The following is a 26,858-nucleotide window of genomic DNA, read 5'->3' as shown; positions in this document are numbered from 1 at the left end:
TGAGCTGCCTGTACGGGCTTCGTGCCAACATGATGGAAGAGACAGAGCTTCAGATGCTTTTCCAGAGTCAAGAAGTAGCTTTTATTTGCGGTTTATGGTGGGATGGAAGAAATGTGCTTTTGGTTGGAAACGTCCCAGGCAGCTCGGGCATAGAGGCAGCTGTTCCCGCTGGGGGCTGTCCTGTGTGCCCCCAGCTGCCCAGCCCTATTCCACAGGATCCTAGATCTTTGTGTTATCCAGCTCCTTCTGGAGAGTGTTGATGTAGGACATGATCCTTTTGATACAGGCGCGGTTTCTGTCGCTCTCAGTTTGGAAAGCCTGGACAGATTGAAACCGAGCAGTGACTCTGCAGGTGTGTCAGGGTCCCTTCCCGGAGTCCCTGGAGCACAGAGAGCTCCAGCAAAGGTCCGGGAGGGTCTCTCCTCACAGTGGCCCTGCCGCCTGGGCCAGAGCTGTCTGTGCCCCGTCCCCCTGAGCACGAGGGTCTCTTACCTTCTCGGTCACGGAGATGTGCCAGTGGTAGGTGTTGCAGAGCATGTCACTCTCCCGTTTATCAATCTTCCGCAGGCGGATGCTGTGGGACATGTTGACGGCGTTGACAATGGTGTTTTTGTCCACGAGGAGCTGGGAGGTAACGTGACCGGATGAGGGGAGGGGGTGGGCACACAATGAAAGCAGCAGAGCTCGGAGGGAGCAGAACAGCAACTGCAGTGCTCCAGGGGAGAAATCAGCCCTCTGTTCAAACTGGAATATCCTTAGTCATAGGGATGAATCAAATGTTTTACCCTTGGCCTCACTACGGTGTAATGGAGCTTTATCCCTAGTGCACGTGGGGAAACTGAGGCAGCAACCCTGGTTTCACGTGCTGGGAGCTATGTGCAGGCAGGGATCCTGTGCAGCTGGTGCTGAAGCACAGCTGCATATGCTCCAGCATGCCTGGAAATGGAAAATCACACTTGGAAGGGTCTCCTGCATTGGTGGCACTGGCTGTAAATCTTCATTTTTGGAGAGACCCAGCTTCTAATGGAAGCAGTGACTTCCCCTGTGGCTCTAAATAGAGGGTGGCTTTGCTAACCCGTAATGACTCTTCTCCTGCAGCCAAGTGCAGCTGTTGGACAAATGGAGATTGCTTCTCCCTGGAAATGGATGGCAGTGAGGCAAAATGGGTGCGTGGCAGCAGAGCAGAACCACCACCATCTGCATGGCCCATAAAGCAGGGAGCTCCCCCCGGGGCTCAGGGGTCTGGTTTGTGTCTGTCAGCTCTTGATTACCTGGAGTTACGGAGGGCTGGGATAATCTGGACAGAGCAAAACCACAGCTAATGCAAACTCAAGTAATTGAGACACTAAATGAAGGAATAACCAAGGCAAAAAGGGCAGCAGGAGCACTGCAACAATCCCCGTGGTTTTGGGAAGGCTCCTGGGATCTTTGCTCTCACAGCAAGACTGAGGGGTCGGTGGAAGGCTCCATTTAAAATGTCACATCCTGCCTCCAGGTCAGCTCGAGGGCTGGGGGATCTCCAGGAAGGGCTTTTGAAATCACTGAGGCAAACAGAGTCCCGGTGCATGAAATTCAGAGTGCTGTTTAGATTCTGGTGTGGGAGCAGGGAGAGTCTGTACAAAACCAGCTGCGAGTGAATGCTGCAAAGATGCTGCCTGAGTGCCTGGAAATCAGCCAGAGCACTGAGTTGTGCTGGAGGCAGCAGAGATACTTCTTCAGCATCCCTCCTGAGCTGCTGCCACCAGCTCTGGCAGCACCCAGGGAAATGTGCAGTGCAGTTATCCCCTCTGCTAGTCAGTGGAGATGTCCAGAGCCAAGTGGGGCCTCTAGGAAGGAGGTTATGCTCTGGTTCAGGGATGGCTCTGGCAGCACTGAGTCTCCTGGAAATCCTGTCCCTTCAGAGAAGAGGCTGTGGCCTCCTTTTTGCTGACTCCCTACCAGACATGGATTGTTTGGGGGGCCCTCACCATTTGAACATCAGCTGGCAAATCCTCCTCAAGCTTGCCCTTGAGTGATTTCTCCAATGTGGTGAGGGCAATCTCCATCAGCTTTTCATGGTGCTGGTTTTCCAGGTCCCGGCACTGGCCCATCGTACAGAAGATGTCAAGGAAAACGTTGACCACACCCCTCACCAGTGGAGATTAAACAACTTCCTGTAACTGGGACTAAGTGTCCACAGTGGCTTTTGCAGGAAGGAGCCTGGCTGCCCCCAGAAGCTGCTGTGGTGGAGGGTATCTACTTTCAGCTCTTAATCACACATTGGGCCTCATCTCACTGCTAAAAATGACACAGAACTGAGAGAGGACCCAGCTTTGCAAGGGAAATCAAAGGAGGCCTCCAGGTAAAAGCTGAGCTCTGAATGCAGTGCAATTATTTGCACCAAGCCAACAGATTTCTAGATTTAAAGCAGTGTAACCTGTCACTGAAGCACTTCAGTGTTCTCATCTCCCTTTTTTTCCAGAAGACATCACAAACACAAAAATGAAGGCCATTTAAAGAAATTTCAACAAGAATTGTAGGTATTTCATTGGCTGCTATGGCAGCAATGTATCTAGAAAACAGTCTAACCAGATCTTCCCATGGTTTTGTCTTCTCTGTGTGGAGAAGAAAGGAAAATTCCCAACAGGGTGAAAGCTGCCTAAGTCCTACAGACTTTCAGCACAGGAGAATTTAGATCTTTTTGTGCTCTCCACAGTCTCCACAGGAAGAAGCTGGGCACCTTAAATGACTGTTCCTCAAGGCTGGGAAAAAATATTTTCTATTGATTAAAAAAAATAAAATTAAAAAATAAAGTTTTTATACTGATGGCTCATTTCTGGATTTAGAGGTGAGGTGTAGGTACATCGCTGGAAGGTCCAGGCCAACATACTGTGAAAAGGATATATCTCTTTAACATTTTCCATGAATGCTGATACTATGACATCAATGGTTCTTTTAAAACCCTGTAACTGCTCCTTAACAGAGGGGAAAAAGAGGAAATATCACAATGAAAACTTGCATAAACATAACAGGGAGTCAGGGAGTCTAGGAGGAATCTACAATTTATTGTAATTTGGACTCACTGCTGTTATTAGCATAGTCAGAAACTAAACTGCCTCGAGCATTTAAAGTGTTTTCAAAGTGCTGCAAGATTTTCTTTCCTCCTTCAGGGACAGAAAATCAGAACCAGTTTATTGGAGGGAAGTTGACTGAATGATGCCTTTACAAAGTGTCTGGGGCAAGCCAGCTGATCCTTCCTTACCCTCACCTAAGGAATGCCTGGAGAGGGCTGTATTCCCACCCCCTGCCATGTCTCCTTGTCTGTGTGAAGAGCCTCTTGTCAGAAGCATAACCACTGCCTGGGCTTATTGCAGCTTTTGGGTTAGTCTTCAGAAATTAAAATTGCTGCTGCCTATTCCCTCCCTCGGAAATGGCTGATGGAGAATCTGTGAAGTGTTGCACTTAAACGTCTTGATACCCAAATCCTGCACATCCAGGAAGGCACACAGGGGGAAGTGCTTCTGCTCATCCCATCAGGGACCTCAGATTGTGAAGGCCAACTCAGGAGACACTAAAAGGCACAATCCTGATGCGCTGAGGATCCATTCTGAGCTGCTGATTTCTGCCATCCACACTCCCCAAAGTAAACTGCTGCCTCTGGTTGCACACAGGCCACAGCTCCTGCCTGTTCATTTTTAAACAGATTACTTGGGTTTTCTTCCTTAAATGAAGATGCACATTAGCAGCCCTGCCCTAGTTTTTGAGGAAAAGTCTGGGGAGCAAAAGGCAGCTATTATGCAAGCAAATGCAGTAAGCTGAGCAGGAATGTGTGTAATTTTATTCATAGCAAAGATCAGCTTCAAAGAATTACACCTCTAGAATCCCAAATGCACACTCCATGCTATGCAGCGACTTGTGCAGACCTATAAAACGACTGCACAACCTCCCTTTCTCTGAAGTGTGGGAAATCAGCTTGGGGAGATGGGAAGGACATACAGTGTTCTGCTCTGAGAAACAGAAATCTGTTGTAAGGTGTGCAGGGCCTGATCTCACCCATATCAACTTTGAGCAGAGGAAGAATAAGATGGAGACAAAACTTTAGCCTGGGTGAAGTCCCGTGCCCCCCTCTTTGTGGAATGAGCTGCTAAACAGGAGTGCAGCAATAGAAAAGTGCCCCCTTCCATGTTCTGGCTGTGAGGTCTCACAGGTGTGTCCTTGGTCCTTACCTCCAGCTCGTTGGATAGCAGCGCTTCCAAGGTCATGAGTGTACCTGACAGCTGAAGGATGTCCTCCTGGCACTCGGCTCGTTTAGACTCAGCAACATCGTAACTCCTGGCATGATGAATCTCATCCAGCCTCTAAACACAGAGATACATAAATTACTTACAGTTTGTGTTCAGCACTCCATTGCAATCTAATTAACTTGTTACATATGTGAGAAAAGTTCCTGCTGCTGATTAGCTGAAATGAAATGTGATGATTCAGGGAAGTCTCCACATTTACATACTGGGTAGTCAACAATGCTGAGGTTTGCTACTGCACTAATGATCCCGATCCAGGGGCAGTGCAGTGGGATTGGGAAAATGCTTCCTCATCCTCCACTCAGCAGAAGACTTTGGCCCTTTTGTGCTTCCAACTTTGGTTTGCCTTCTGACACATTTCAAGCAAAAAAAAAGAAAAGGAATAATATTAAATTCCCGACATTGCTGGCCACGAAGAAGAGATTAACAATTGGGAAAAAGAAATGCAGGCCTAAATCCTGATCCACTTCACACCAAAGAGTATCTTGACCGACTTCCATAGGGTCAGGATTTAGTATTCTGAATATGGAATACCTATCATTGCCTGCCTTCCTCTTACAGCAAGGATTTATTGCCCTTCAGAATTAAATATTGACGTCAGTTTTGTATCAGGCAAGATTTATGTTTTCTTGGATCAAAAAAAAAAATCCCCTTGTGCTGAGCAATGTATTCTTTTCAAACCTGTTTAAAATAAGTTAACAGTTGTTAAAAAAAAGGAGAAAAAATATATATGTTTTATTATACCTAATCCACTTCTCCTGAGTGGGAATGGAATGGGATAAAATAAAGAATTCTGATAAAACCACTCCCAAAGGAAATGGACCAAATTATCTAAATTTTGCAGTGTTAAAAGGGGGAAGGGGAGAGCAAGGTATCTTCTTCTCCAATGTAAACAAGTTAGGAGGCTCAAAAGGCTCCAGAACCATTCAAGCTGCACCTCTGGGAGCAATAACTTCAAAGTTCAAGGCCTTTAATGCTCTGTAACCAACTTCAGAGAGCACAGTGATTTTACAGGTTACCCAAGTTTACATGAAAGGATTACAGCCAGACAAACAGCCCTAAGAATGGCTCACAGACTGGAGTCTGCTGGGGCCTCTGTGCCTTTTGAACTCCTCCAGCAATTTTAAGTGACTGGGGAAATGCTGTTAAAACACTGTGTTCAGTTTTGATATCAACTCCTCCAATATTTATATGAAAACTGTCATGCTGTGTCCTGTTCAGAGAATCACAGAAGGGACTTGTTCTAGCCCCTGCCATGGGCAGGAAGACCTTCCACTAGACCAGGTTGCTCTTGTCCAACCCTGGCCTTGGACACTTCCAGGGATGGGGCAGCCACAGCTTCTCTGGGCAACCTGTGCCAGGGCCTCCCCGCTCTCACAGGGAAGAATTTCTTCCTAATATCCAATCTAAAACTCCCCTCCTTCAGCTTAGGGCCATTTTCCCTCGTCCTGTCCCTCCATGCCCTTTTAGCTCAGTCCATAGCTGATCCTGTAGGTCATCAAAGATGAAGAGCCAAAATCTGGCCTTTGTCGTGTTTCTTTGGGCTTGATTTCAGATTTTTTGTTGTTGGGCTTTCTTTCTTTTTGTGCTTTTTTAGCTTTCTTTTGTTGGTTTTAGGGGTTTTTTTTTATGGAAGGTATAATGGGAATTAAAGTGCAAGTTTAACTGAACATGCACATCAAACTTTGGGTTGGAACTGGAGGATCCTTCAGCCCCTTCCAACCCAAACTATCTTGCAATCCTGTGACTCTGGCAGTGCTGCCAACTCATGTCCCAACCAGAGCTGCTGGAGCCAGTTTTCCAGCATGAGTCAGCAAGGTCCAAGGCCCCAGGAGCAAGGTGACTCAGCAGCTGTCAGCATGTGACGAGGCACTGGAACAAAAGTGACCTGGTTTGCAGCCAGCGCTCGTGACTCTGCTGGTGTCACTTGTCAGGGACCTGCTCTCTCAGCTGACAGTGTTACCAGGCTTTAACCACCTCCCCCCTTTATTTTTCCTGTGGAAACAAAATCATGATCCATCTATTATACATGGTTAGAAAGGGATCCAGCTGGAAGCTACGCCCTGAGCAGCCACAATGGGTGGCTGCAGTTGAACAGAATGAAAAGAGAGAGTTTCTGCTTTAAAAAGACTAGAAATACATTACAATAACTTCATCTGAGGTTTTTTTTTTGTTATAGTTCTTTGAGCTGTTGTTGACAAAATGAACTGAAGCAGAAAATTACTTGAAAATAAACTGAATACCCTGCAATTTCCTTCCTTTTCTTCCCCATTTTTCAATGAAGGGAGAGCTATCAGATATATCAAAGAGAAGGGGAATGGCATTAAATCTGACAAATCTATATTTTAAATCAACTTCATAAAAATATTTAAGCTAAAAGAAAGGTTGAGCATATCCATTTTCTTAAATATTGGTAACTTTTCTGGATGGCAAAAACCAAGTTAAAAAACTCCACTCTGTTTAGCCACTTCTTTTTCAGCAGAGCCTTGAAGGACCTTTACCTTTAGAGATGATAACTTTATGACATGTTCGTTTTGTTCTACGCTGAATTTCCAGTATAGATAAAGGCTGTATTAACTGGCTGTGCTTTGCCCAAAGGGTGGAAATTTCAATTCCCAAATTTTTTTCCAACATAAACTACTAGAAAACTTTTAACATTATGGTAATGATGTCATATTAGCTAAAAAAAACCCATTTTTTCCTCACGCAAATTTATACTGTAAGAAACTTGTAAAGAAATATCAGTGAGTGAGCACTGGAAGAGGTTGTCCAGAGGGGCTGTGGAGTCTCCATCCTTGGAAATATTCAAACATAGTCCTGGGCAGCCTGGTGTGGGTGGTCCTGCTTGACCAAGGGCATTGGACCAGATGACTTCCATAGGTCACTTCCACCTATCACTTCCACCTTCAACCACTCTGTGATTCTGCCATTAGGCATCAAATACTGATTCCCATAACAGCAGTCTCAATCCAGAATAATTTTCCTAATTTTAGTGGACTACACCCTCGTTTTCAGTGACATTAAAAGCTGGCATATGATGTAGAGAAATCATGTATCAAACAAACAAAAGTATAATATTACCTGTTTGTTCCGATTTTCAAAGTCAAACATTGCTTTCTTGCTCTCTTCCTGGCTGGCTAATAGAATTTCATGAAGTTTTTTGTAGAAATCAGAGACTTCAGCTTCTCGTTTTTCATACTCTTCCAGTCCATAGTTATACAGTTTCCCACAAACTGAGACAAACTCCTTCCTGTATGTGACAGCAGAGTCAAGGGCTTTGCTTGTTCAGTGGAGCAACATGTTATGTTCCCTCTACCTCTGCAAATCTGAGGAACAAGAGCTACAAGCTACTTTTATGTAAACTCTGTGGTTCTTGCTGGGAGCAGGCTGCCAAATATTCTTTCTGGGGAAGGACTGGGTCACCCCTTCACATTTTATGCAGAGGATTTTGCTGCCTTAAGGGTATGGAGAAAGCTGTGGCAATTTGAGGGGGCAAAAAGCCTTGAGGAAGAGAAGGAAATACATACACTTGTCTGACTCTTCTGACACAGCAGCAGAAGGAAGCGTACAACCCTATCTGTCTTCACAAGTGTGAATACAGTGCCTGGGTAGTTAATAAATACAGCTCTGGAGCCTACAGCCAGAGCACAGAATAAACTACTGACTTGGTAGCATCACAAAAATAACGTCAATTTTTCTTCTGCTATTATCTTGGCAACGGAATTGTTTTTGGAGTCTACTGTAGTTAAGCCGTGATGCATTTTTCCCCAACAGTGTAATGCAATTTTAAGGAAGGTCAAGTTACTGGCCTTGACAATACTCTATTAATCTGAATGAGAAAAGAAAAAAGGCAAAAAAAGCGTCTGCTTTCTGCTCCCCCGTGTAGGAGCAATGATCAGAAAAATGTGCTGGCCTGGAAACTTCCCGTTGCCAGCTCTGGCAGGTTGTGAGATATGCGACTCGTATCGTTCTGATTAGTCTGTTCCTATCTCCCACCACTTCAATTTCAACATGATTTTAGCGGCTGCGCTCTCACAATCTAACTGACAGAGATTTATCTTCCAGCTCATTTTAAACTTTAAGTGGATTGCAGACTTAAAGAAAGTACAAAGCCTTGATTCTTGCGGGGTCACAAAAGGAGGCCGCCGAAATTGTGTTTGGTTCAGGGGAAGGAAAAGGAATATGGTAATTACAACAGTGAGAATTTAAAAAGCTGGGATCTCATGACCTGTCGGGGATAGAAACGAGTGGTTTTACAAATGGGATGTTTCAAGCTGGGCTGGCCAGCTTGCCAGTAATATGAACCATTTGTTTGGAGCCCTCATATTTCACAAGATATCAAGCCTTAAAGCTGTCAGTGGTCTCACAGTCTTGCAGCGTAATTTTTGGTACCATTCCAAAATTGAACACAGACTGTCTCAGATCTTAGATCAATGTAGCTTTCAGCCCTGGACAAAAGCAAAGGATGAAGAGTCCCTGTGGGTACACCTCTTTCTTAACTCCAGGCATTACCTTTTAGCTGTAGGTATTCCAAACCCAGGAAGGATATGCCTGCAGCAGGTCCCCCACTCCAGGGAGGGAAGCCAGTTTGGCAGCTTCTGTATCATCTTCATACAGACTGTCAAACAGGAATGATCCATTCAGGTGCTCAACAAAGGCTGTCTTTGAAGAGAAACAGAGGAAAATAAGTAAAATAAAGATGCCAACCTGCTGCCAGTCCTCAGGATGTGTCTCTCTTACAAGCACCTCACCAGCAGCTGAACACTGGTGCACACACAGTTATACCAACACAGCAGACACACCAACCAAGCCAGGAAAGCACCTTGCAACTGGAGTGAAACCCATCCCAGGGGCTTTGCTGCTACAACTCTGTAGCCTAAGGATAGAAAACACTGTTTAATCTCATATCATAGAATCATAGAATCATAGAATCATAGAATCATAGAATCATAGAATCATAGAATGGGTTGGAAGGGACATTAAAGAGCATTTCGTTACAACCTCCTGCCATGGGCAGGGCCACCTTCCACTAGACCAGGCTGCTCCAAGCCCCATCCAGGATGGCCTTGGACATTTCCAGGGATGGGGCAGCCACAGCTTCTCTGGGCAACCTGTGCCAGTTGCCAGTATATGACCTTACCACATACAAACACATATTGCAAGGCTTTTAAGCCTTTCAGATAAAGTGTTAGTGGACTTTGGAGAGGGCTGGAGGGAAAACATGCAGACATCCTCCCTGTCACTGAACCACCTCCTGCTCTTCAGCCCGTGTGACCTTCCAGAGGTCTGAAATACAGAGCCAGGCCACAAATGAAAGCACCATTCTGCCTGGTGTTGTTTTCAGTCTGGTCACAGGACTACAGGGATCTCTCAAAACCCTGAAGAGTTTAACCATAAAACTAATGAAAAGCCATTAACTTAGTGTGAAGGAGAAAAAAAAGTCACTTCCCCATGAAAATTCTAACAGTTCCCTCAGACCTGTAATTTTCTCAATCTCATGTCAGGCTGATAAGTCCTTGGGTATGATTTACTATTTAGCTTTGCAGGGTCTATATCTGTAGTTCCATTGTTCAGCCCAAAGAATTATGTTCTCCCACGTCATGTGTATTCCACAGCAGTTCCTGTTTTCATTCAAAAGATGAGATTCAGAGATCACAGAGATTAATCCAAGCCTTAGTTTTAGCAGAGTCGATGTTAACCTCTCATTAAATCTCCAAGCATGTAAAAGACAAGTCAATATGTGTTTGTGCTTCTTTCTCCTGAGACAACACACGGCCAGCCAAAGAAAACCTACCTCATGGTACTCCAGCTCTTCCTGCTTTGCCTGTTTTATCTCCTGAAGAGCAAGGGCCCGAGCCTCCTCTTGTTCCAAGGGCTTAGTAAGATCTTGATACTTTGAAACTGCATCTTCTCTCTGAGAAATACAGATAAAGCATTTGTATTAGATTATCCAGCAGTGCTCAACAAATCTGGGCATAGGTAATTGATCTTTCTAGAAAAGGCACCTGAGTGACATCTGCATCTCCATCTATTCGTGGGCTTTTTATTAAACTACTTATGAAGGTTCTAATCCATTCCTCATACCATTTTCTGTTGGCATATTACTCGGCTTCTGCATTCAGTGCATCTGAGCTGATTCAGTCCCAGGAAACTTTTCTCTCTCCATTTTCTCATCTTTGGAGTTGTTTTTTTCTCTCTTGGCAGGAAGTACTATTTTGACTTCTAGAATTTGAGCTCTGATTTGATCAGCCAGTGAGGTTAATACATTTTCTAGGGAGGAGAAGGCTCTTTGGAGGAGTGGATAGCAAGGTAGTACCAGGGGCAAGAACCTCATTAGCTTGAAACTGAAGCTTGACAAATTTAAGTATGCAATTCTCTGACGTACTGTCTGATGATCAGGGACTGCACTCCATGACCTGGAAAGCCCTTCTAGTCCTATGCTAAGACCAGTGTATCTTCCAAGTACAGCTCCTGCTCTGTGCCAAACAAATTTACAATTAATCATGTTCCTTGGTTACTAAAAAACCACCTGAACAAAAAAACCCTCATCTTTGTTCCTTTGAGCTGTGAGATGAAACAGCATCCCACGGGTTACTGGTGAGAATGAACTATCAGAAATCAAGAGTGGGAAGTGCATCCAGGCACCTCCTTGCCTGGATGGTCTGTCAGTCTGTCACTGAAATAAATGTCTCTGTGAGCAGCAGGACCACCAAGCTTCCTTCCCCCTGGATCCTTGTCTCAACACTCATTTCCTTGAGATTCTCTAAGAAGACTTGCACTCACACTGCAGCCTCTCTGTGGCGGCAAGAACCAGGCCCCTCTCCCACACACAGCTGCTGATTTTCACAAAATCTGTGAAGACATCGTGCTTCTGACACCTTTACCCCTCTGTCAGATTTGATAGAATTTGGCCTACAGGTTCACAGCTGTTAGGTGGAAGCAGAATAAACACTGTGTGCTTCTGTGAGCCTGATTTCTGCAGGGAGCCTGCCCTCAGTGCTGGAATATTGCTGGCACACCAACAAAGGAAAGGCTCTGTAAGAAGCTGTTGCCTGATTTCCCAAGCAGGGAATTGCAGAAATCTTACCGTGGTGTCTCTCACGAGCTTGAAGTCCAAGTATACCAGGTTTGGAAGATGAGCAACAACAAACAGCATGTACTGTTTGTCATCACAGAAGGGGTTCCCAGACAGGTTCAGTGTCCGTAAGCTTTTTAACCTCCTGAGATAGACAACCTGTGCCAAAGGGAAAGAGACCTGTACTTCCAACTGCTGGGGAAACACAGCCTTGAAATTCGTTGCTCATTTTACATTTAGGTTGGAATATGTTTTCTGCTCCACTGCAAAATTCATATGACACTCAATTATGGGTTTCTAATGCTTTTGGGAAACAAAATACTTAAATTCACATTGGGAATATCTAGACAATGGGTGGAGAGAGAAGGCAGATGGGGTAGGCAAATCACAGGTCTTAGACTGGTAAAATGCCCTGAAAAGAACCCCCAATAAATCCTAGTCTCCTTCCTTTTCTCATATGTAACCACTTATCCCTTTTCTAGCTTTCATGGGAGCCAATAGGAATTTTGCCATGGCTGACAGCAGTGACAGAACTGGGCCCCCAGGAGTCAATAATCTAAAGGAGAAGTGGCTGCAGGAAGGACTCAGCACCAGGACAGAGGATCCAAACCACAGTGGACACTAGACTACTTAGAAATCCTAAGGAGAATTTTCTCCCCCAAGGAGGGACTTGGACACAGTGGCAAATGTCAGTTTTAGAATATCTGATCCTTTGACAAGGAATATTTTCAAAGGCAGGGAGCACTCACATTTTCCAGATTGGTCAGGTTATTCTTCCCTATGGAGAAAATCTGCAGCTCTTGCAACGTGTCCATATTCTCAATTTTAGATATTCTGTTACTGTAGAGACTGAGGTCTTGCAGTTTGACAAGGGTATCCAGGCCCTCAATTACTTCAATATTGTTGAAGGACAAGTCTGGGGAAGAGTTTAGAAATCAAAGGTAAATTATTTCTAGCAGAATGCCCTGATTCAGACCTTGCATTTAGCCTGGCTCTGGATTTAGGAGTTTATGTACAGATTTTCCTCAGGAGTGGTCAGTGTCCCCACAGGAAAAGCTTGGCATTAAATCATTCTTGATTCCTATCTCCTCATTGCAACTGTCCATGCAAATTCTAAATGAGAGGAATAGCTGAAGTTACTCCATGCAGAATCCACACACACAGCCTGAAAGGGACTTCTGCCTTACGGGGAAACCCAAAACACAAGAGGTGGGGAAATGCCCTAAGAGGGGAATTTCTGTGACAAATTTGACACTCCTTGCCTTGTTTCTTTCAGACTCTGACCTGCCACACCAATGTCACTGTTGTGGTCACTCCCATAGGACAGACACATCCCAGTTCCACATCAGTGTTGGTTTGCAAAGGCATACACCCTCTTTAGCTATTTCAGTCGTTGAAACATCCTTTTCTGCCAGAACATCTATCCTAACACCACGACTAAGGGCAGTATTTGCTCTCTGGCCAGTACTGAGCAATTCAAGAGTCCAGATGAGGTTACGTGGGCGGCTGAGACACTCGTGCAGCAGCAGCAGCTGAACCACTGCAGCCTTTGGGCAAACAGAACATGAGAATGTGCTTCAAAACACTCTGCTTACACTGTGGTGATCACTTGGTGATTCACAAGTGCATCAGTCATCTGTGGAGCAGAACAGTGCAGACAACTGGGTGGAAGAGCCCATTAGACACCTCACGATGTGCTTACGAGCTGTAGCCCTGCGTGCTGAGGATATATTTAGACTTCCAGCCAGCAACGTGGCTGCAATTCCAGAGAATGCTCCAAGCTGTGCATCTGTGCAGCTGAAAGGAGTCACATAAGGCTACAAGGACAGGCACTTCTTGGGACAACAATGACACCAAGCCCTTAAGGATGCAGGGGTAAAGATGGCGGGTTGCAGGCTCTGAAATGCCTGCATTAGCTTTGAAAACATGCTTCTAAATCACAGAGGTGCTTCCATAAATATTCCTGAAAGTCATCTCCAAATACAATACGAACCCTGGAAACAACCTTGAAACCTCAGCATCCTGTTCCTGCCACACCAAATGTATTAAACCCGGTTTTGAAACACATGAAGGATTGTTTTGCAGCTCCGATACTCAGGCGTTTTGACATTTGACAGTCAAATAAGGAACACACAGACAGCTGACAGCCTTCCCTGGGAAAGCTCCTATCAGTCGTGTTTGAGAAGAAAGGTGACATCCTGGTTTATCCCAGATTGCTCTGCACCTGTGAAGGACCCAACCTCCTCTGCCTGTATCTCACCAAGCCATACAAGGTGAACCAGACTCTCCAGAGCTTCTATCTTCTCAATGACATTGTTGTCCAGCTGCAGTTTAGTCAGATTCTCCAGCCGCCAGAGATTATCAATCTGCAGGATACCTAAAGCCACAGGGGAAAAAAAATAAAATAAAATAAAATTGCTTTTCATGTGAGACAGCTTTCGGTTTACCAGACACGCTGTCTTGCACAAGAGAAACATGTCCAGTCCTACCTCCAAAATGACTTTCAGCGTGTGATGAGTGCCCTGGAGAGCTCAGAGGTGCACTGGCTGGACGAGATTTCAATGAAACAGCCCAGTTAACCTCAGTGTCCTGCACCAGTGCACGCTGCTCATCAGTGAGGCCAACGAGGCGCGGAGGGGCTGCTGACTATGGCCCTGCACTCCAGTGGCTTCATGAATCCACCAGTAGGAGGCCTTGACCTTCATTTTCCCTTCCAGCTCCAAGAGGGACATTTGGGATGAGCTCTGCTTTTCTCTGCATTTGCAGTCTAGCAGTTCCCAGCTCCTGCTTTTGTAAATGACTCTCCCACTCCCGGCATTCTCATCACAGGAGAGGAAGTTAGAGTCTACTCTTTCAGTGAAGGCTGCAGTTTAGAACTAATCAATATCCCTGCATTTAGCTTCCTCCAAAAAGCAGAATCACAAGGGCAGGCTGTTAGGCACTACATCAAAACATCAGCACCAAAGTGACAGGAAATACAGAACATTCTCATCCCCATTTCTCTTCTCAGAACTCATCAGTTGCTCTCCAGCTATCCTCATTTACTGAGGGCACACTAAAGCAAGAAATTGCATGCACAAACTATTCACACTGTCTGTATTTTGTATGTGCAAACAAATCTATGCAGGATCGGGTCAAGGGAGTCTTTTCTAAGGAAATCAACTCATACACACATTATTTTACTGGAGCACACAATGAATAATCAAAAGTAGATTTTTGCCCATCAAATTACCTCACCCTCCCCCCAATACTCAAATATTGAGCCAAATGTTCTTCCTTTTCACTTTTTGAATGCAAGTTTACAACTGGTTTGACAGTAAGAGGCAAGCTGTAGTAAAGCTATGGATGATCAGAGGATGCCACCGAATCGGACTGTAATCATCATAATCCCCAAAATTGCTCTCACACAATCACCAGCCATGGCAGAGCCTGCCCAGGGTTGGATTTGTCCATGTATTGAGGGGCCCTATAGGCCCGTGGCCTGTAGGTGTCACCACAATATAAATGTTAAATGAGAACAGCAGTGACAATAACAATGGGAAGCAAAGCAGCTTTGAGGTTACCCATCAGCAAAAGCACCCAGCTCGCTCATACTTTGCACAGGGATGACCAAAAATGTAAGTCCAGATGTTACTTTTCACATAAAAAATCCAAGCTAATTGTGATTGTTTAATTGTCTGCCTTGTGCTTTGCTCTATTACCTTCTAACAAAAGAAGAAGGAAAGAATGCATATATTCTGATACTCACTTTTAAAGCTAAGCTGTAGCTCTGTCACATCCTTAAAGTTAATATTTTCCCCTTGGGCAAGTTCTCCAAGGTCCTCTGGACACGTCTTTTCAACGGCTTTCAGAACCATTTCATCATCGATAATGTTTGGCTCGACGTCATTGTAAAACTGACTCATTGTGAGAAGTGTCAGCCTTAAAGGACAGAAAGGAAAAATAAATTAGATCACTGCCCTTCTACAATTTCCAGCAGTCACAGAATCACAGAATCCCAGAATGGTTTGGGTGGGAAGGGACCTTAAAGCTCATCCAGTCCCACCTTGTGCTGTGAGCCGGGACACCTTCCACTAGCCCAGGTTGCTCCAAGCCCCATCCAACCTGGCCTTGGACACTTCCAGGGATGGGGCAGCCACAGCTTCTCTGGGCAACCTGTGCCAACGCTTGACAACCCTTTCAGTGGTGAAATTCTTCATGGAAATTTAAATATCCCTAATGTTGCCCTGGAGGCATGAGACTATTTGTCTTTCCAGAACCGTGCAGAGCTAATGAGTCAGTGTGAAGGACTGGAATCATCAAGCTTTTGCTTGTGCAAGATGTCTGTAATTATGGAATTTGGTTTTTTTTTTTTGGTTTTTTTTTTTTGTTTTTTTTTTTTTTTTTGCATAGGACAGGAAGGATAAATGTCTGAGTTTAGAGAGTTCTGTCCTCATCATGGATTGTTATTAACAAACCAAACCTATTGCTGTGCTCAGTAAAGACTAAAGGGCAGCAGGTTCCGGGTTTATCCATCCTTGACCTTCCTTTCCCCCTTTCTTGTAGAATTCCAGAATGGTTTGGGTTGGAAGGGACCTTAAAGATCATCTCGTTCCACCCCCTGCCATGGGCAGGGACACATTCCACTAGACCAGGTTGCTCCAAGCCCTGTGCAGTCTGGCCTTGGAGACTCTCAGCGATGAGCTCTTGTCCATCGTCCCTTCAGTCAGCGTCGCTTCTAACCACCCCTCCCCGGTGTGCGGGAAGAGGCCACCGGTTCCCCCCGTGAGACCCACCGATGCCGAGATCCCGACCTCTCAGGCCTCTCACCCGCAGGTCCCCGGGGCTTCGAGTCGGCTCTACGCCCAGTTCCTAATTCTTTATTCCCGATCCCCTATCCCTGATCCCCTATTCCGGTTCCCGGTCCCCGGTTCCCACCCGCGCCTCGGTGCCCGTTGCTAAGGAAGCTCGGGCGCGTTGCTAAGGGCGGCCACATGACCTCCTCAGGCGCCAATGGGTGCGGAGTGGGTGGGAAGGCCAGCTGCCAATCAGGGCGCAAGAAATCCGTGTCAGCCAATCAGCGCCGGGATCGTGCCCTGGGGGGCGGAAAGGGGCTCTCGTGATTGACGTTTTCCTTACCCAATAATGTTACAAGAAGGTTTGGACTTTGCCCAATGGCGAACGGCAATCGCAGTGTCCCCGCTGTCCATCAACCGGGGGCGGGGAAACGGGCGGGACTACCGTGAGGGCGGAGCCCCCGTTTGACAGTGATGGACACGTCTCTTAACCAATGACACCGCGGCTCGTCCGGACAGAGCCCAATGGAACGAAGGGAGGCGGCTCGCTCTGGTCAAAGCGCGCTGCGATAGGTGCGCGCGGCTGTCAGTCAGGGCGCGGTGCGGGAGGGGGGGCACCGGGCCGCTGTTTGTTGTCATCCCAAGATGGAGTTTCTGCTGGGGAACCCGTTCAGCACCCCGGTGGGGCAGAGCCTCGGTACGGCGGCCAGGGGGGCTCCGCGGGGGCCGGGCGAGCCTGGGGAGCAAGAAGGGCCTTTGGAGGGTGCGGGGGGCCCCGGGCAGCGCGGGGGGCTGGGGGTCGGTGAGGGGCTGTGGGGGCGGTGGGGGACTGTGGGGGGCTGTGAGGGCCCATGGGGGGCTCTGGTGGTCGGTGAGGGACTGTGGAGGCTCGAGGGGGTTGTTGAGGGGTTGTGGGAGGGTCTGTGAAGGCCCATGGGGGGCTCTGGGGGTCGGTGAGGGGCTGTGAGGGTGAGTGGGGGTGTTTGGGGGTTGTGGGGATCGCTGGGGGCTGGTGGGGGTCTGGAAATGGTGAGGCAGCTGTGGGGCTGTCGGGGGGCTGTGGAGGTGTGGGCGGGTCTGTGGGGAGCAGGGGTTCCAGGGGTTGTTAGGTTGGTGGGGGCTCAGAGGTGGTGGAGGTTTTTGGAGTTGGGCGGTGCTGGAGGCCTCGGGGGGGCTCTGGGGTTAGTGAGGGTCGTGGGGGGCTCGGTGGGCAGCCAAAGGCTGGAGGGCAGGGGGGCCTTGGGCAGCCTGTTGTCCATGGGGAGGGAGCGACTCCACATCGAGATGGATTAAGGAAAGTTGTTGCATCCCCCATCTCTTTCTCCTGCATTGTGAGTGCCTTGTTCCAGACCACCCTGTCATTGATCCACCTTTTCCCAGAGCGCTGAAATCCCCCTGGACCTGTGTGTGTGCAGGGGGGGTGACATGGTTCAGAGGCACAAACACGGGCTCAGTGTTCAGCCTGGAGCTTGAACTGTGGTTTTGGTGACGCTTTGGTGCCATTAGCAGGTGGTTCTGAGCCAGCTTTCACTGCCTGGCCAGTCAAAGCCTCCCTGGGCTGCTGGGGCTATTTCCTGCCTCCCACAGACATGTTCATTCATAGCAACCCAGTTTCAGTCTAGGTTGCCACGGAGGGCCCCTCGGGGAAAGCCTGGGCACCATTTGTGCAGAGTTTGATAACTCTGAATTCTGCCTTGGCTGGGTGGGCTCTCAGTGCCTCCTACACTCCTCTCTTGGGCCCTGAAGAAATATAAGATCTCTGACATTGTGCTGGGAAGGAACAGGTTGGCTCAGGTTCCTGCAGTGCGGGGCTGTGCTGGGCAGTCCCCAAGCCAAGGTGAGGCTCAGTTGAACAGCTATTCTGGGAGGAAAGGCTAGGAGAATTGGGATTGTTCAGCCTGGAGAAGAGAAGGCATCAGGGTGACCTAATTGTGGCCTTCCAGTTGCCTGAAGGGAGCTGGAGAGGGACTTTGGACAAGGGCAAGGAGTGACAGGGCAAGGGGGAATGGCTTCACACTGCCAGAAGGCAGGGTTAAATGCAATACTGGGAAGGAATCCTTCCCTGGGAGGGTGGGGAGGCCCTGGCACAGGTTGCCCAGAGAAGCTGTGGCTGCCCCATCCCTGGAAATGTCCCAGGCCAGGTTGGACAGGGCTTGGAGCAACCTGGAATAGTGGAAGGTGTCCCTGCCCATGGCAGGGGGTGGAACTGGAGGGGCTTTTAAGGTCCCTTCCAACCCAAACCATTCTACGGTTCTATGAATGCTCTTGTGTTGGCATCCCCCTCCGGAGAAACCATGCTCTGTTTCCTTGATTTCTTAAGCAACAGGAATTCTAATGCCTTTTTTATGGGTCATATAGAATATAATATTCAAAGCCAAGTTGGATGGGGCTTGGAGCAACCTGGTCTAGTGAAAGTTGTCCATGGCAGGTCTTTAAGGTCCCTTCCAACCCAAACCAATCTACAATTCTATAATGTACAGCTATGCATAGTGTAGCCTATAGCTTTTCTATGTTAATTTATGGAATGACGGAAGTCTTTGGAAATTGTCACGGAAAAATTTTGCAGAGCAAACCTCTTTTATTATAGTCTTTTCACCCCCATGTGCAGGGGCAGCCCCTGGTCAAGGTAAAAGGCCTTTGAACTGGTGAGTCTCATGCTGTGCTTTGAGCAGGGCTGGACTCTTTGTCAGGATATATGGAGCATATGTATAACTTGCTGTTTGTCCTCAGCCATCTGGGGTGTTTATTTCTGCTGCTGAGGGAGAGAAGTGCCGAGAGTCAGAGGATAATAATGAGAACAGCACAAGTCAAAAATGATTTTAGAGTGAATTTGCTTTGTTGTGTTTGGCCATCGGACCACCCCTGCCAGGACAAGCTGCTCCTGGGCCAGGCCTCTGCCTCATCTCTTCACTGATAGCTTTTTTAAGCATCAGTCAGTGGTTTGAAGAGACTTAAGAATTGGTAGGGGGGAGGATAGGAGCAGTAAAATCTGCTATTTTAGCCTCTTTAACTCTGGAGTGCAAAGGTTTTCACAGCTCTCACATCCCTTTGCTCGCTGCCAACTTTGGGGCTTTGAACACTGAGCTGCTTCCATCAGATAAGGTCAGGTGTGCAGCTTCCCTTAATGCAAAATTCAGCTGCACTTTAAGAATGGGGGGCTTTTCACTCCCAGGGGGAAGAGATAGCTGCAGATTTTATTTTGGAAGACAAATTTTTCTGCTTCTCCTATTGCTGCCAGTTATCCCTTTCTGAGACAGCAGTAAAACAAAAGCATGCCTTGTTCTCAGACACTGCTATTTGCCCAGTGCTTCCACAGTTTGTTTTCCCAGTGAGCTTGTGGAATGTAATTTTCACTTATGTTTCTCTTCATTCTTTAAAAGAAACTGAATAATTTTGTATTTCTGTTTAAACATATTGTGTTGAACACAGTTGTGATGTTTTCAAGCAAGGCCTAACACTCACCATAAGGGAGAAGTGCAGAAAATCCTGTAGGTCCATCGGCACACCAAGAATGTGTGTTCTCTGCCAGGAAGTAGCAGAGGTTCACGTGAAGATTTAATTAGGGCTCTACAATGTCTGCAGATAAATGCCAGGTCTGAAAGAACAAAGATGTCAGAGAAGGTCTGGGGAGAGCCTAGAGAGGTAATACAAGGGATTTTCTCTTTTCTGCTCTTTATCTGGATAATGTCTGAAGCCAGGCAGGCTTTTTATGTTAACTCTTTTGCTTAATGTGGGAAAGTAATGCTGGGATGAGCTCAGAGGATTTGTAATGGAGATGGATAGAGTCTCCTGCATCTAAAGTGCCAATTGAAATGGCAGCCAGGTTCCTCACGGCTGAAAGCTACCTGAATTTTGGGCTGGCTTATATGGTACCCTCTATTCAATTCCCAGTGGTGTCATGGCAGAAACTGTATAAGCCATTACCATGGCTGGTAATTACAACCCTCTCTTAATTTTGCTGTAATACTTTGATTGACCTGTGGACACTGAACTGTCCTTGTGTCTTCAGCAAGGTCTTCTCCTGAGCAGAGGGGGTAGGGTTTTGGTGGGATGCTGTGTTGGAAGGCAGGCAGCTGTGCCTAAGAGATTCCTGAACTCACAATATCATTTTCATTCCATATTACATTTTGGCTGGAGGTTGCTGAGAAGGGAGGTAATATATAAATGTATAAACTACAAATCCCATTCAAGATTTTGTAGTAGAATCCAAAACTTCCCAAAGGTTTTGTGAGGTGCTTTTCAGAAGATCCTCGTGGAGGCTGGTGAGAGTCCAGAGGGTGGAACTGGGTGCCGTGGCTCTGTAGGCTGCTGGGTATGTTGGGGTTGACAAGATCCTTTGTGCCACTGGGTGCTGGCCCTGTTCTTGCAACTGGACTCTTTATTTTTTTCCAATTAATACTGTAAATACTAGATCCTTAGAGGAAGTCTATTTTGAAAAATATCCTGACAAGTTGAGGAAGAGAAGAGCAGGAAGATGTGTAGGAAAGCAGTGCTGACAGAGTGCTCGCTGTGTGGAGAAGGGCTGGCCTGGGGAAAGAGCTGCAATTTACAGTAGTGGGAATTTGCCTTGAGATTCACCATCCTGCCATAAATTGCATTTTTATCTTTCTTTGTTCAACGGAGCCATCTTTAAAGTGTCACCACTCTATTCAAGGTTATTAGAACAAATACCCTTCCTGCAGGTTAGCGAAAACATCTCCGATGATTAAAGCTGATTGAATTACAGGAATGTGGAGTGCTGGTGACTTTTTTTTTTTTTTTTTTGTCATTCTGCTTATTTGATATTGGCCATATGGCTTACACATGAGAACACAGGAAAACCTGGTTTAGTGGTTTTGGGTTTTTTACCCTGGAGACTTCGCAAAGGCTTCAGGAAAGTATTTATTTGTTTGAATCCAAACCAAGCCCTGCTGCTGCCCCCCTGCCTGGCTCCCTCAGGTGAGGAGGGCTGAGCTGGGACAGTGGGGTGTGAAATGAGGTGGTGAATGGGGGCATCAAGGTCCCTTTTGGTTGGGCTGTGAGTGCTGCTGAAATCAGCTGTTCTCCCTGCAGCCCGAAATCTGCTTGACCCAGAGCCAAAGACCTCCGGGAGAGACATTCAGCACCTCAGTTAAGTGCACTGAGACCTGAAAGTTAATTTTTAACCATATAGTAGAAATTAAGTTGTTCTGTGTGACTGGAGGGGGGGTGGCTCAGGTGCTGCTGGTTTACAGCCCTGGTCCCTGTTGATGAAGGGAGGTTTCAGAGCAGGGTGCTGGTCTGGGCACGTGCCTTGGAGTCTGTTTTCAGAGGAGGAACAGTGCAGTGATTTAATACAGAGTATTGTTTAAGGAGGCTACAAAAACAAGGTTTCAGCAAAAGATACAGAGGCACTTTATTGAAGCAACAGTGAGGCAGACAGCTTTTCAATTGATTTTTATCAAAGCACTTGCAGTTTCCATTCAAGGCTGTTAAATTGATAATATATATGGTGGATAGTGTCTGTTTCCAGAGCTGCTGTTTTGTTCCCCCCCGTTTTTTTTTTTTCTTTTTAATGGGAAAATGCTTCAGCTTGGGGGGGTTAAAACACCTTTTTATTTTCCTTTCCATGAGAAGCACTTGAGCCCTTTCTTCACGTATGAATCTTAGAATAAAAATGGTTCCTAAATAAATGAGTTGATGGCTACATGCAGGAACAGAGAAATGCATTAGAGGCAGCAGCCCATGGCAGTCCTGTGGGAGGCATTAATCCAGGCTTTCTTGTCCACATTTTCCCTAAGTTCCCTTCAGAGTAAACTTACTACTTTGCTGTGCTGTAAGTGGAACATTTTTTTAAATACAAGCCTTTTCCCAGTGCTAGAAGTCAGTGTTTAAAGTGCACACCATAATCTTAGGATCTGCTCCCAATAAAATTCCATTTTTGCAGCGTGCTGTTGGGCTCTGAATCGTCTCTCTCTTCATTCATTGCATTATAATAAAAAGTCATTTGCATTTACCCATAACCACAGAAGCATTCTGCCCTGTTCTAAGGGAAGCTTTCCTCAGTACAAGGTGGCAGAAACTTTTCTTGCTGTGTCAAAAAGATGAGTTTTGTCTTTGCCAGCAGTGAAAAGGGCACAAGAAGTTCTCTCCTCAGAGTTTAAGTACTTTTCTAGGTACTCCTGTAGCTGGTCAGTTGTTAGAAATCCAGCCCCCCACTGCTCATTCAGAATTGTGCTTGTCATGCAAAAAGAGAGTCTGATAAAGTGCTTTTAGTTTTATAAGATTATTTGGATCTGCTTTCACTTCACGACAATGGATTATGTTGTAAGGAAAATCTCCATGAAATATGAAAATGGATATCTTTGCTTTTAAAGGAGCAAATAAATACTGAGTCATGAATCTCGCAACTTGGAGAGAAACTACATACACGTGTGAAGCTGGGTAATTAGTATAATACCATTTAATACTGGGTTTCTAAGACTGGATTTATTTTAGAGGCACAAAAGCAGATTGTAGTTCATGAAGGTATTATAACATGTATTTTTGGGTAATGCAGTTTTATCTCTTTCAGCACGATACGCTTAAATGTGTATTCCATATGCTTCTAATATAAATCTATATGTGAGAGTGAGGGCAGCTCATTCCCAGTTTGTTTCTGCTCTGTTCATGGACTCAGCAGATTTTTTTTTTTTAAACTGCATATTTAAAATAGGCTTGACTAAAACCCACAGAAAATCCCCACAAACCCTTCCAACCGATCCAATATTTCACCCAAAACAATGTTCACCAAAAAAAAAAGTATTGCTTGTTTTCCTTAGTTAAGAACAGTTTTAAGTTAGTCCGACTTTCCTTTGTTTTCATAAGCTACACTGAGTTTTTAATTAACGACTCTTTGAAGGTGATGAAGCCATTTGGTGGCATCCTGAGTGATAATGGTGAGTGGAGGGACAGCAGCAGCTCTGGCAGAAGTTTTGGTGAGATGATCCTTCCTGGGGAAGGTGCTGCGTGGCACCTGCAGGGCTGGGGCTCTTCAGGGCTGGCCCGGCAACCTCCTTCCTCATATAGTGTTTTCATACTTGACTGAAAATTATTTCACCCTTTGAGTTTTGGTTTCAAAATCTGTGCAGTGTATAGTGGATAGGGAGCACAGGGAGAAAGGATGTTGTGGGAGCCCTGAGAAGCGAGGAAGTGACCCGAAAGCCCAGCCTGGGTAAACACAGTGATGAATCTGAACAGATCACCCAGAACTAGTTTTCCCACTTTCTTGTTTGCTTCTGCCTGGAGAATTCCTAGTTTTCTGTATAAAAGAAACTTGTTGCTGAGTATAAAAATCCTATCAAGAATAAATAAGCCTTGTTTTCCATATTTGCTTACTCTGCTGATGGTTCTCCCTGGTCTTTTCCATTACCATCAATGGCAAAGGGCTCATTTAAAACCGAGGATTTGCCAGGACAAAAGATACTGGTCTAAAGGCTTTGCTAGAGCTGCATCTCTCCTCCCCTAAGAGCAGCTCCTTTGCTCCAGGTAAACATGTCTTTACACAGCCCATGGAGCCAGATCTTCCCATCTGTAGGTAACTCTTTCCATTGCTCAAGAAGAGGAGATGCAAATAAATCCAGCCAGTCTACTACTGGCAGCACTGTCCTTAAATTGAAATATATGCTCTGTGATTGTCCCATACCTGCCAGAATTTCAAGGTGGGCTCCATAAAGTAGTAACTCGTTTCAAAAACAAAAACTAGGGAAGAAAAAAATGTCCATGTATGTACATGCCCTGTCTGTGTCTGAGCAATTCCTGGCATGGCTGTGTGTGGACTATTTACTCATGGTGCTGTATGTCTCAGTTCACAGCATTTCGCAGCTCAGCATAGTCTCAGAGAGCATCAGGAGACTCAAAAAAAAAAAAAAGAGAGAGGATATTCAGAAGAAACCTGTTGAATAATTTGGTTAGCTTCTAAGCCTGCTTAGTCCTTGAGAGTAAGGCTGTCTGTTCCCCAGCTGGTCCTCGGAAACCTTCTGGGTTAAATTACTTTGGGAAGAAATTCGTTGTTCAAATTCAGATGAAAGAAAACGTACACAAAGTGAAGGCACAGATTGGTGTCATAAACTGTGTTTGAATCCCAAGAACTTTGCAGAGCATTGGTTTCTTGTTCTTAAGGCAAGAAAGACTTTGCTGCATCCCAAATGTGGTCAGGAATGTTGTTAACCTGGGCATGTTGCATCCTCTGTGTTTTCATGGGATAAATCTACTGCAAGAAGTGTGACTGGCTTCGTGTTTGACCCAAATAACAAAAATGCATGTTTCTTGCCTAGCTGAGTAAATGCAGAAAAGTCCCTTTTTAAAATCTGGTATTTCCTGACTTTTTTTTTTTTTTTTTTAACTTTTATTTTGTCTCAGTTATAGCTTTCTGCATTCATTTTCCTTTTGGAAGGAAGGGAGTGTCTTTCCTTGCCCATAAACACAAAGAGCTACCTTGAGCATATTAAATAAATTGCAAGCTTCAGCAGCTTTGCCAGCAAGTTTTGGAAAGTTTTTATGATATTCTGGGCCTACAGGCTTGCAGTGTTTCACAGCTCCCAATCACTTTGTCTTCTGAGACTAATAAATATGTCTGTTTGCTCCAATCAGTTAACAGAGTGTTAAGGAATTTCACCAGTTAATTGCTTCCTAATTTAAGATCAGGAGAGAAAATATGCAAACTTTATTGGAATATTTCATTTGGAGTGAGTCTGGAAATCCATCTCCACACTGTGACCCAGGTTATTTCCTGGATGCTGTCTGGCATTTTCCTGAGCAGTTGTTATGGGATATAGGCATGATAATAAGATGATTGACAGTGGGAGGTAGAGGTTAAGCTGGATGCAGCATATATTTGGGGTTGGGGTACTCTTATTTCACATTTAAGCTGTTGTAGTAAATAGCCTGTTTTTTCATTATGTTTGAGCTGCCCTTTCTCTGCTGATTTTCGTTGTTTTAATTAGAAAGGTATTTTGCTGAAAAGAGCGATCTCAGACCTTTGTGAAATTTTCTGCTAGTACAAATAATGGTAAATCTGAAATCACTTATTAGACAAGAAGTTGTTATGGCAACTATAAGATGGTTGGCTAATCAGAGAGTGAGATCAGTTTTTATTTACAAGTGTAATGAGCAATTAAGTTTGAGCAGCTGTCAGACTTGGAAAGTGATTAAAGTTCAGCAAACAACCCAAATGGGTCAGTGTTCAGTTCTGATGGTTTTCTGACTCTGCAGCTTGATCATCTGTGGGTTTTACCTACTATAATTAAAACTGCCTTTAAAATCCTCATCCGTGCCAATGACTTGGCATAGCCAGTGAGTAATGAAAATTCCCTTTTCCAGCCGGGTTCTTTAACAGATATTGACCTGGAGTCTTGCTGTGGGTAATGAGGTATTTCACGTGTAGCATTCCTTAAAGCAAAGCTCAGTTTGGATGCTGGTTTGCAGAATCATCTCCTGGCTGTCAGGGATCACCAGGAGGGAGCTGAAATGGTGCAGCCTCGCTCAGGGCTCGGAGCACCTCTAAAGGCTCTCTTTCATTAAGGGCATCATTATGCTGTTCTTGGTTGCTTAGGAAGCTGCTGCTGGGCTCATAGGAAGGACGTGCACAGTGTGCATGAACATCAAACCCAAAAGAAGGGGAGAAGGTCTTGATTCACCCAGAAAGGTACAGGAATGCCCAGGAGAGCCAGAGCTGATGAAGCTCAGTTGTTGGGCTGGTCACCAGCGACAGGGCAGGCTGCTGATCCTCATGGCCTTCCCAAGCAGGAGCTGGTTCTCTGCAGATTCTGGAAGATTGGATGTGTTCACAGTGGGAAAGTTACCTTCCCATCCATACTCTGCACCAGATCAGCCTATTTCATTGCTGGGGTTTGCTTCCCTGCTGCACGTGTTAAATAAGCCAAACTGTTTGTAAGCCTTACTCAAAACCTGTGTTTTAGTTAGAGTTTTAACTGTACAAGGACCAATGGAGCTGTTTTCCAAAAGTATGCTGCAGTCCCCTGATACATTTACATTTTTATTAATTTTGCCACACTAATAGTGTGATGTAATGGAGGTGATTGCAGTGGAACGTGAAATGGATTGGGACAGCTCCTGACCTGAAGAATTTACGAAGTCGTGTGACTAGATAACACAAGTTGCTGAATGGAGACTTAAGGGGAAATTAATACGACAGTCTCAGAAATAGGCATTTGCATACTTGACCTAAACTTCTGGTATTTACATTTCCTATTTATCAGTCTTTTCCAGGCTTATCTACAGCAGTGGCACATGAGAAACAGGGCTGTAGAAACGGAGCAGAATTTTTAGCAGGGTTATTAGAGACCAAGAAATCCGCATTTCTCAGCCTCCAAGATGGGATTGCACACATGTATGTTGTTATTACTGTTGCCTGATTTGCTCTCGGGTTTCCTGAGAAGATTCTTTGGGAGTGTTTATCCGCTAAGCTTCTGCCGGCATAACAAGCCTGGCTTCTTGGAATGGGCAGCTGGCAATGGAGCCCTTCAGCGACCACAGCGTTGGCAAAAGTAATTCCTGTTACCCAGTGGAAGAGGAGCCAGCTCTCCCCTCTTCCCGTGGTGAAAACACTTAAGTGTATTCCAGACGCTGATCTTCAAGCCGCGGAGATCTTGAAGAATTGGAAGGGGGTTGGAGCTGGCTGCCTCTTGCATAGGCCTGCTGTGGTCCTGTAGAGCAGTGTGAGGGAAGGCTGGAAAACCGAAAAGCAGACTGGAGCTTTCACACTAGAAA

At 45.8% G+C, this 26,858-nt stretch overlaps 2 protein-coding genes across 9 annotated transcripts in view; one reads left to right on the top strand and one right to left on the bottom strand.

Moving 5' to 3' along the window:
* Positions 1-57: 57 nt before the first annotated feature.
* Positions 58-16,385, bottom strand: DRC3 (dynein regulatory complex subunit 3). Of its 4 annotated transcripts, none has more exons than XM_032704062.1 (13): positions 16,273-16,385; positions 15,104-15,276; positions 13,616-13,732; positions 12,105-12,271; positions 11,368-11,514; positions 10,075-10,194; positions 8,830-8,942; positions 7,362-7,536; positions 4,206-4,337; positions 2,884-2,954; positions 1,968-2,091; positions 493-624; positions 58-318 (listed from the first exon to the last, which is right to left on the bottom strand). In XM_032704062.1, exons 2-13 carry the CDS (start codon positions 15,258-15,260, stop codon positions 220-222), a joined length of 1,554 nt encoding a protein of 517 aa, XP_032559953.1. In that variant the 5' UTR covers positions 15,261-15,276; positions 16,273-16,385; the 3' UTR covers positions 58-219. The 4 variants fall into 4 exon arrangements, with proteins under 4 accessions (XP_032559953.1, XP_032559950.1, XP_032559952.1 ...); XM_032704059.1 differs by having other exon boundaries at positions 16,165-16,273; XM_032704061.1 differs by lacking the exon at positions 16,273-16,385 and adding an exon at positions 16,131-16,253.
* A 98-nt stretch (positions 16,386-16,483) lies between these two features.
* Positions 16,484-26,858, top strand: part of TOM1L2 (target of myb1 like 2 membrane trafficking protein) — a 56,707-nt gene continuing 46,332 nt past the window's right edge. For 3 of the 5 annotated variants that reach the window (XM_032704495.1, XM_032704494.1, XM_032704492.1), the window contains exon 1: positions 16,698-16,827. In XM_032704495.1, the coding sequence (XP_032560386.1) occupies positions 16,776-16,827 (52 nt within the window). In that variant the 5' untranslated portion in view covers positions 16,698-16,775. The other 2 variants (XM_032704493.1, XM_032704497.1) reach the window with 2 other exon arrangements.

Source organism: Chiroxiphia lanceolata, chromosome 16 (genome assembly GCF_009829145.1).
Source record: "Chiroxiphia lanceolata isolate bChiLan1 chromosome 16, bChiLan1.pri, whole genome shotgun sequence".
Classification (NCBI taxonomy): Eukaryota; Metazoa; Chordata; class Aves; order Passeriformes; family Pipridae; genus Chiroxiphia; species Chiroxiphia lanceolata.
This window is presented reverse-complemented; position numbering and strand designations above follow the sequence as displayed.